General features: G+C 39.0%; 1 protein-coding gene across 6 annotated transcripts in view; it reads right to left on the bottom strand.

Moving 5' to 3' along the window:
* Positions 1-9,966, bottom strand: part of LOC109904052 (steroid hormone receptor ERR2) — a 70,628-nt gene extending 60,662 nt beyond the window's left edge. The window contains exon 1 of one of the 6 annotated variants that reach the window (XM_031788181.1): positions 9,526-9,966. Coding sequence is in view for 2 of the 6 variants with exons in the window: in XM_031788175.1 (XP_031644035.1) it covers positions 4,081-4,130 (50 nt within the window). In the remaining 4 variants the exon portion in view is untranslated. Of the gene's footprint in view, positions 1-3,442; positions 4,055-4,080; positions 4,533-9,525 lie in introns of those variants that run through there. The other 5 variants (XM_031788180.1, XM_031788178.1, XM_031788175.1 and 2 more) reach the window with 5 other exon arrangements.
* Between the last annotated feature and the right edge of the window lie 1,176 nt (positions 9,967-11,142).

Raw genomic sequence — 11,142 nt, 5'->3', positions numbered from 1 at the left:
TACACTAATGCAATTCCCTCGCCTTGTTCTCTGAAACCTAATCAGAATAAAGAGAGAAGGGACAAGAAGGAATGTTAGAGATGGGTATTTTACTGAGCCTAATGGATCGGATTAATCGCTGTGTGGTAAGTTTTGCTTTTGTGAAAATTCATCCAAAAGATCTCATTCCCTAAATGGAAAATGGACATGTAGAATATGGCTGGGAGGAGCAGTGAGGGTGTTGATGGAACATTAAGGGAGGGAAAGGAGTCCTGTCTCAATCGGCTGCCTGCCGCTCAGAGTGCTTTTGCTAGCGAGACCAGATGAACTCAAACTGACAATCCTCAGCATTGGCTGATTTCTGAGCGCCGCTGAAACAGCCAGAGCAATAGGAGAGCAACAATAAGCCTGTCTGACTGCCATATGTTACCTCCTGCCGTCTGAGCCAAGAGAGACTTCAACTTAAACGAATCAAGTGCTGTGAATTACGGCTTACTATCCACACCAATCTTGGTGTACGTAGCTTACTATGCATCCCAATCTTGGTGTACGTAGCTTACTATGCATCCCAATCTTGGTGTACGTAGCTTACTATGCATCCCAATCTTGGTGTACGTAGCTTACTATGCATCCCAATCGAGAAGGGAGAATAAATATCGAGCAAACTTGAAGCTGTGGAGAGAGGTATCTTAAAGGACATACCACGTCATATCTACTATTGCTCTTTTTGAGGTCAAATGTATTTGGTTGACAAATTCAAACGAGCAGTAATACTAGGCTATACATACCTCTCCATATTGTCTGAAATACAAATCAGTCACTGTCTCAATCCTATTCCTACAGTAGTAGGCAGTCATTCGGGCACCCAGGTCAATCTATAGAGTAACATAATAATACACTGCTTCCACATCACTGCTCTGGTTCTGCTAATTACACGGTGCACAAACGTCCCAGTAATCCCAGCAACCAAGCACCGGAGACACACACCACGTCACACCACACCACAGCACGCTGGCGGCTGAAAATACTGCTGTCCACAGACCAAGCAGATGGACTACTAGTGAACAGATAACAACACACTGGAAGCTCAATGCAAATATGTCCTATAATGAACAACAATGCATTAGTTAGTATGAAAAGCAAAGACAACATTTGTGGCATTAGCAATAGTTGTATAGATGTTGACCGAAGTTATTTTCATTAGAAAGTCTTGAATCTTTTGCACGATGCTTCTACTTTAGGATTAACTGCTATGTCAAATGAATATTTAAAAAAGAAAATAGTTATTTAAATGATTTAAAATCAAATCAATCAAATAAAACTTAAGAGGATGATAAATAGTGTTAGATAAATATCTAAATTAATTCAATGTGATTTATGAAAAAGATAACAGCTTACTGATTTATGCATAAAAAAAATCTTAAACTGATTTATGTTTGAGATTTTGCCAACCATGGCACGTCAAAACATCTACTGTTTGTAATTACCTCTACACACGACTAAAGCCCTAATAAGTGTTTTTTGTTTCCTAATATCATTTTTACATGCACCTATGTCTGACACTCATATCATAGAAAACAATAATTATGTCAAACCTAGAATTAAATATGGAGTTCTATATTTCATTTACAGACATGACCTTTTCTATACCTATAGAAGATAAGGAAACACACGCTGTCTCTACTTCACATGTGATATCAAATAAATCATGTCAAATACAGTCAGCATTTTGAATGCCAGCAACCCCTTGCAGTTATATTTTCTGTGTACATTTCTAATGATAATTGATTGTCTTAGAAATGTTACATGAATGAAAGAGTGTTAACACAACATTGAGAGAAATTAATATTTGTGTCTAGGAATCTTATTCGACTTAATGATATGTTTTATGTATATACTGTGTGTATATGTTATATTACATGCAATAAATACATGATTCAGCATAATCTACTTGTGTTATGAAAGCAAACAAAGTAAAGCTTTGCCTAAGTTAACCTCTAACACTACTTTACTGTTGTATATTGTGTTCACATTTCCAATAAAACCCTAAATTGTTATATTGCATGTTTCTGTTGAAATTACACTCTTGCTACAATGATCTTAAATTCAACTATCCCTATAGGAAATATGTCAGTCAACTGTAAATAGACTGCATTTAATCATTTCATTTATGCACCTCATATTGACTACAGTGCTTATAGTGAATCACCACCAAACTAGGTTAGATTGCCAGTTGTTAACAATTGGAAGACAATCATAAAAATATATACATGACAGACACATTTTGAGTAGGAAAACGGCATTTTAAAGGTCTTTGAGTGTTAAAAACTCAGTAAACTGACTAGGTAAACGTCAATACAATTCAATTGATCTTAAATATGTCTCAGTAGTTATTATATAGTTATTGTATATTATGATGAGCTTGTTTATGTTACTTTGACCCTTTTCCACTGAGGTGTATCTAAAAGGAAGAGTTGTATAAAACCTCTGTAAAAAAAGACGAGGTAAAACAAAGGAGTTGATAACAGTGTGTCTAAGGAGTTAACGAGTTTATCTAGGAAATGTGTCTTTTCTCTCTCTGAGCAGTCAATGGTTAAAACTCAAACTAGAGTTCCTGAAAACAAGTGAGCGAATCCTTAGGCGGTCAGAACAATTCAACCAATATCCTCTTTTGCATGACATCCCATTGAGAATGTCTGTGCTTGTATTGCTTTGAAATTCAATACATGAAAATCTACACTTCTCAACTACTTCAATGTATTAATCTCTATCGTATAAATCTTTCAGCAGGCATGCACGGTACCTTTAAAAAAATCATAATCCAGCTACAACAACAGACACATTTGGCTGATTAGATTGTTATGTGGAAAGAGTTATGGGTTGAAATAATGACTGTCTTGAATACTATATGAGGGTTTCACAGCAAGTAGAAATAATTTAATCAACAGCACATGATAATGCTTACAGACCTTACAAATTAAAAGATTGTCACCGCTGAATGAAATATTGGGCATTAAATGTATATTCGCAAAAGAAAATATCACATCTTCAAATAACAGACATCTGTCCTATAAATTGATATTAAAACATACACGTATAGATATCTAGCTGTTTTATTTTTACACTTTCTAAAGCAGATGAATAGGACTGGATACACTTTCCTTAGTTTTTTTCAAGTAATAATAGCAGTCAGCTCCTCAAATGTACTGAACAGTACATGCTATAACATAAAACAACATCCTACATGTCAATAAGAAATGAATATATAAAAGCAGAACTGCATTTAGTTATAACAGGTTACTTTGAGTAAACCCACAGCTAGAGAGGGCTTCTTAGACAGGCAGCCCGCTGCCTGAACCCTGGTGTTACAGGGTCCTTTCACATGTTTTCCCCCCAGATGTACAAATATTGCAGCGTGTAAACTCATCCTCCCAATTCCATGAATTCACTTGAATCTAATCACCTTAAATGTATTCTGATTCTGTCAGGGTGGCCGTCCGGCCAGGACAGGGACAGAGAACAAAGCCATCCTAGAACAAGCTGCTAACCCAACAGGACACGTTCCGTCTATTCTTTAGGAAAAACATACGCACGTTGCAATGAGCCACTCTTAACTGATCGGCCATGCTCTTAATGAAATGTGCACAGAGTGACACACGGCTAACAATGTGTAATCTCTCCCTATTGAACATAACCACAGACACCTGCCCTGTTGCTTTAGGATATCACTGGCAGGAGACAGTCCTGTATGAATTAACAGCCATTCTAAACATATATATATAGAGAGAGAAAGAGTCAGATAGTGCATATTAGTGTGTATCTCTCTGTGTGTGTGTGTGTATGAGTGTGTGAGTTAGTGTGTGTGTGAGCAAGAGAGACAGGAAAAAGCGCAGTGCATCTTTACTATAGCAGTAAAAAGTTCAGCGCCACGATTGGCAGGACCTTTGTAACGAAAACAAATGCAGGCACTTCTACAAGAAAACACAAAGAGAAAGAAGGAGAGAGGAGAAAGAAAGATTGCAAGAGGGGAAAAATGCTATATCCAATATCACAAAAGACGGGTATGTTAAAAGGAAGGTTGAAAGAAAGACGTGCACCTACTGGTTATGATAGCTGAGAGGGTCTGGCAGACAAAGTTCTGAAATGTCCATCAGTCCAGTTTTAGCATTCCAGGAATGAGAAGAGGAAGAGGAAATAGGAAACAATTGAGACCCGCTTCTCTCCCGAAATGACAGCACAGCGCCCTCAGAGAGAACGGTGAAAAGCCCCTCCAGCACTACTCCCCCCCAGTCTGCACAGGTATGCTCGCTTCTGATTGTGTGTGTGTGAGTTTGTGTGTAAGAGAGTGTGTGTCTCTGTCGGTATGTGTGTGTGGTTGTGTGTGTCAGTGCGTATATGAGAGAGAGAGAGGAGTGGAAGAGAGAGAGAGGGAGCGAGAGAGAGAGAGGTAAAGGGGGGTGAGAGAGAGGTAAAGGGGGGGTGAGAGAGAGAGAGCGAGAGAAGCGCAGGCAGCGGCAGATGAGCGCTAAGATGGAGAGAGCATGAGAGAGGGAGCGAGAGGAATGACTCTTTCCATGGTCAGGATAGGGCTCTTTAAGACTCAAGGGCTTGATGAATATGGAACAGCTGCTGTTGGCTGGCTCCGAGGGGCAGGACTTAAAGCGACAGAGGGACCAGCAGAGCATGAGGGAGGAGGGAACCACACGCTCAATACCTAGCTCACTCAATCGTGCACTCCGCTACACACAAACACACAAACACAAACACACACACACACACACACACACACACATACACACACACACACACATACACAAAGCCACTATCATTCAAACAGGCAGATAAATACACTTTACATTAGAACATACATATGCAAATTAAAGAGCTCACACTACACACTAAAACAAGTAGAAAAATACACCAACAAAAATAGGACTACTAAAATCTCACATTGTAGGGCATTAGAAAAACTTATTTTTATATATATTTTAAAAACTTATTAATGTAAATATTTTGTGAACGTGTGAACGTTTGTGAAATACTGTGTGAACGTTTAAAATAAAGAATAAATAAATGAGTGTCTGGACAAGCCCTATTGATGTTGAAATATCAAATCAAATCAACAGAAACATTGTCACATGCTCCGAATACAACAGGTACCTGGTACAGAGTCAATGTACAGAGTCAAAATAAAGCACATATCCATACAAAGTCAAGAAAATGATTTCCCCCTTGAGCCCACTGAATCTCAGTTAGTTAGGGAAAAAGCTAAACATACTGTTTATTGTAGAACAAACATCATTATTATTGATTGATTCAATTCAACCTTTACTTTTCAGCTTCACAAAAATAAAGCTTTTATAAAAAGTTGAATAGCTAACAATTCTCTTTTTTTCTTTGCAAAAAGGTGGTATCATAATTATTATGTATATTCTTTTGAATGTGCTGAAACTTCACAGGGACTATTTATGACCATACAGTATATATATTTTTAACCCCCAAAAATTGCACAACAATGACAAGAGTCCATCAGCAATTTCTTGTTTTGTTTACATACAACCATAATAAAGCAATGCAGCAACACAAATGACTCATTAAACAATCTTATTAAAAACTGTTTCCAACTAACAGCAGTAGTGGCTTTTAAGTTTACTAGAGACATTTCTGCAGAAGTATAACCAAATCAGATGTGTTTTGATTCAGAACAAGTCAAAAAGCGCACTAACAGAAAACTGAAACTACAGCACAGACACAACCGGGAACTGATGTATTTCTTTACTTGCAATAGAAAACAACTTTGGAACCATTGAGGAAATCAAATCCATGTATTGAGCGGTGCGTGGCCATTTGCACTTGGTGTTACATGTGAAGGACTATTGTGGACCTTTCACCAGCTGTAAGAGATGATCTCAAGCCCTAACTCAAAACTCTGAGAGCGCATCAGCATCTAAAGCAGCGGAAAATCCAGCCCTGTCTTCTCTGACCTCCGTTTAAAACCGCCTGTATTTCACTGTTGGTCAAGCCAAGGAAGAATGTGGAGAATGCAGATAGCATTTCACAGTCAATGAGGGGCTCCATGTTACTGTATCCCCATATTATAAGAGCACAGCTTAACATGGCATCTTAAAGGAGAAAAGAGCAGTCTGACAATGGCTGACACTGCTGGGATAAATGAAATAGAAAGAGTAGACCTCACTCCTATTTCACAAGCTCTTCTTGAATATAGAAAGTTCAACGATGGTGGCCAGTGGCTTTACTTTTCATAGTTGCTTTAATCATTTGATAATTGAAGAGTCGACCACTTGGGGAAGTGCGTACAATATCTACCAATAGGGTACAGAACGAGAGCAGATGGGAAACGTATCTCTCCCTACTGTGGTACAGTAACAGTATATCCCTAATAAAATAGGACTGCCCCCACAACGACATGATGGTATTCCAGCTTGACAAATAATCCAGTTCTATTCATCGGCTCTTTACCGTAATCGATGCAAAAACATCACACGATGGCTATTGATCAACACAGGACTTGATCAACACTAGCATATTTCAAGCATCATGTCCAAATAATACGAAAGTATATAGAATTTACTGCTTAACAAAGTCACTTATCGATGATTTGAACATGATGCACAAAATAAATGCTAATATTGGTCCCATGACTTGAATGGGATTTGTGCCACAAATGCTAAAATGTTAGCATGTGGAAACAGTACCAGGGAAACTAAACCAAAGCATGGATCGCTGTCACTCCTTGTCCATATACTGCTTACAGGGTAAGGAAACCAATGTGTGATTGTGTAATTTGGGGGAGCTATCCCTGGGCTCTGGAGTCTTTCTTAAAGACACAAAATGACTAACAGTACACCAAAGAACTCTATTTCCACATCTAAGCTAATGATTGACATGGCAGCTACTATAAGACACAATATACAATCCAAAATTGAACTAGTGTGAATTAATGATAAAACCTAACATGTTTGCTGAAGTTGCAACAAATCTGACTGAATATTCCAATGGAATAATGAGAAATATCCAGAGCAAATCAGGACTACATGTTTTCTTCAAAACAAAGTGCTACCCAATTTCCTTGACCCAGATACAACCCTGCAGAAACATGGTGCAAATGACAGACAATGCTGACAAGGGATTTCATGAATAAGCATATGTAAAAAAGGTCTATATATTATCAAAGAGCTGTAAACTACTGTAAGCTACAGCTGTAAGCTGCTAGCTACTACAAGAAAATGCTTTGGCATGTGCTAAAGGCATCAATATCGAGCATTGTATTCAATGGATGATTGATGTCTTAGATATTCTGAAACAGATTTTTTTTATCCATCTGATTTGGTTAAAGGGATGGGAGAAATCCCTTTGGAATGCATATGAAAATGGCTGGGTCAGTGCTGGAATCCTCCATAAAAAAATAAAAACACACACACACGCACACACACACACACACACACACACACACACACACACAGGGGTTTTAGTGACTGGGGTTTTAGTGACTGGGATCATTTACAGGGTTACATATTCATGTTCATATGCCAAGATCATCCTTATTCATTGCGTGTCTACCACAGTTGATAATGCCAACATTTACAAGCTGCATGCATATCAGAGAAGGAGATGATGTAATATAATAGAGAAATATTACACTTCCCTTCCAGTGCTTACTGGATGACATTGGCCAGACTGTTGTAGTGTAAACTCAGTTATAAAAGTTATGTTGTTCATAATGCCCTCTTATCAGGTGTGTTATGAAACCTTCCCTTATCGCAGTGGCAGCTGATTTAACAGGGAGAACCGGATGCATAAAAGAGAAGAGACCTGCTCGATGCATTGAACACACTTGATCACTCTTAGGAGAGCAAATGTGGAAGCAGAGTTATGACAGAAAGTAATAAGGCACGCACAATTCCTGTCATACAAGACTTTGGGCTAGTGTTACACTCACAGAGCTCCCTTATTTCATTACACACCGAGAACCAAGGAGGAATTGGTACTCTGCAAATCTGACATAGAGGCTTAGACAATAAATACATATTCAATAAGAATAACAACATGTTGAAGCAGTGTGTGTGTGTGTGTATGTGCATTTGCATGTGTGTGTGTGTTGGTGTGTGTGTGTGTGTGTGTGTGTGTGTGTGTGCATGTGTGTATGTATGTGTGTGTGTGTGCTTGCGTGCATGTGTTTGTGTTTGTGTCACCACACAATTATGAAGTACTAAAATATGCATTGTGTCCATTTCATCTAACATGACCTGTTTTGACCCAACAAGTAGCCTAGGCTTCTGGTTTCAAAGTAGCTAGAATTTGAGTTTCTCAACGATTTCATCTGTCTCAAAATTATGGATACAGGGACTGTTATATGAATGAAAGAATAGGCCACACCACATAGGCCCAAATGTTTGGAATTTCAAAAAGGCAATAAATAACAATAGTAGCTAACTTGGTCCCCAGGCTAAGCTTGGGCCTAAGTTTTTAGTCAAATTTGACCAATAGTAGCCTAGAAAACATTCAGTAAAGTATTATGGTCTTACACATCTGATATTCAAGATGGTAACAAGAGAGCAGTGCAGTAAACGTGGGAGCAAAGTAGAAAGGGCCTTGCTTCCCAAGATTCGCAGGCGCTGGCACGAGAATTTTGATAATTATTTACTGGTCAATTTCACACATGGTCCAACCAAAATTTCACCTCCACATTAAACCCAACAATCAGAAAGAAACACAGGATTTGGAGAGATGTGGGGAGGTTAAGTGCCTGTTCAAGGAATCAACGGCAGGCAATGGTATCACTCCAGTTGCCAGCTCACTTCCCACCAGATTTTTTCCCGGGACCCAGGATTCGAAGTTAAGGTTACCGATGAATAGCTACGACATGGGACAGCAATTGTGTTGACCGTTTGGCTTTAGCGGAAGTCCTCCCCTCTCTCTAGCTCTCTCTCACATCATGTTTCTGTTTTTCATTTTGCCTATGAGACGCGTGCGACGCACTTCAAGTTGATTTAAATTTCAGCTCCATTGATTAACAGTCCTTCATTAAAACAGGCAGCCATCATCACGTCTCTCTGATTCAGAGCCACAATCTATACAGAAGAAAATCTTTAAGAAAAAAAAGAAACGAATAAAAGAGTGCATGTTGAATTTGTCCATAGTTATGAAACATTGAATATAGCGGGGTGATTATTACAACGTTGCGTAGGGTTTGAGGCTGCTATTTTGCAAGTTGCCAAACTACATGGATAAGAGTTGCCAACCGGGACAGAACTAAGCTACAGCCGAATCAATAACAGCAGCACTTCACATCAGTAACATAGTGAAATATGCACTTTTAAAAAGTTGCATGAAATAACAGACACACACTAACTCCCATCAAAATACAAAACGTAATTTGTGACCATCTTTCATTCAAAATATTTTAATCAACCTTTAACTCAATGGCTAATAATGAAGTTTTACAAACTGCCAACTTGTAAATAGCTTCAGAAAAGTGGGCCCATGATAACAAATGGAAGAGAAAAGTGGTTGAGAATACTCTACCTTACACAGACAGGTCATATCAAGTCCCCCAGGTGCTACTGCGTAGGAGTGCTGTCTTCAATAGCGTAATAGCGGCTCTTTCCCTATGATTGTGAATGTGCAGTTTTAGTCATGTAGGCAGCTATCAACTCCTCCTCCAGCCTTTGCCCTCTCAGTCCATCCCCTGCGGCGACACCAAAATCGTTGCAGAGACCTAGGTGCCTATACAGCTGTTTGAAGCCACTACTGACCTTTACTGCTACAGTTACGGAGAAAAAGTCGGGGATAATTTGGATAACTGCCATAGAATATTTGCCCTCTCTCTCTCCTCCCCCTCGGGGTCCATAACAGCAACGTGTGCCCCTGGGTTAGTGTACATATTCACCAAGAAAACAGCAGTGACAGTTGACACTCGGTGCAAATCTTGAATACCACAGTAGTTCTGGAAAAGGTCGGTTGGATTCCACTGTTGATGAATAAATAACAAGACAATAGTAGCGTAGCGTCTGCAGCAGAGTGAGATCAGGGCGTCGCAACAGTATCGCATAGCTGCTAACACTGTGACAGACCCTCAGGAAGTTTGAGACGGTGCATATGGGGGCCAGATGTGTATGCAAATGATCAGGAACCCCCTTCTTCACAATGACCTCAGTTCAGTTATTGTATGAAAACTTGTAGCCTAATTAGTTTTGCCTCTTGGAAATATGCAGTTGCATCGAGTTGCTGCAATTAGTGTCGTGGACTGTAGGCCACTGATGGTGTCAGTATTGAATTTACTATAGCAGAAAAGTAATGTGCAATGTTTGATATGCTTGTTATCAAATCCATTGTTTCATAGGTTTCTGTGGGCAATTATGTCAAATAGAAAGTAAAAAATAGAGACATCTAATGAGTTGTCTGTCATCAAGTAGCATACCTTTAAAGACAACATTATGGGATAATAATTCAAAAACTCTTCCATTTAACGCTGACCCTAAGCTGAGATGACCCCTCATTCCTGAATACACTTGCTTTGAAGGCGTATGCAGTTTGTGTAGGGGCTACCAAGCGCGCCAATTCCATTATCTCCGCTAGAGGGCGTGGTATTTCACCAGACCACCCAGGACAAGGGAGGCATTTTTATTGTACAATAACACATTGCAATTCAGGAACTGAACTAATGGCAGGAACCTGCCAGCAACAACATGTACTATGTTTGTATAATTAACGCATTCAATTCAATTCATAGGCTAAATATACAAGTTTAGGGTCCATGTTGATAGGCTATTGAGAAATACATTTGAAAGAGAACATTAAGTTACATTCAAATTATAAAATAGTCAGTCACATAAAAAATATCAATATATTTGAATGCGATTAAGTGCATGTGAAAATGTATTCCAATTGAGGTGCACCAGGGGGTTGGAAAGATCACTTGTGTTTCATGGTAGAAATATAAATTAAGAGATCAGATTATCCCTTCAAAGGGAAAATCTATAAATGCAATTTGTTAAAGGCACAGCATCCATCAGGTCTTAGGAATTACAACAGTGGCCCTGTTTAGTTCCCAATGAAAAGACTCTTCCTCAGATGGTTACATTTCAAGGTGATTATTGCCTCACTTAGTAAGCAGGTCAATGAAACCAGTGTGTTTCCATG

This window comes from Oncorhynchus kisutch, linkage group LG14, assembly GCF_002021735.2.
Source record: "Oncorhynchus kisutch isolate 150728-3 linkage group LG14, Okis_V2, whole genome shotgun sequence".
NCBI classification, from domain to species: domain Eukaryota; kingdom Metazoa; phylum Chordata; class Actinopteri; order Salmoniformes; family Salmonidae; genus Oncorhynchus; species Oncorhynchus kisutch.
This window is presented reverse-complemented; position numbering and strand designations above follow the sequence as displayed.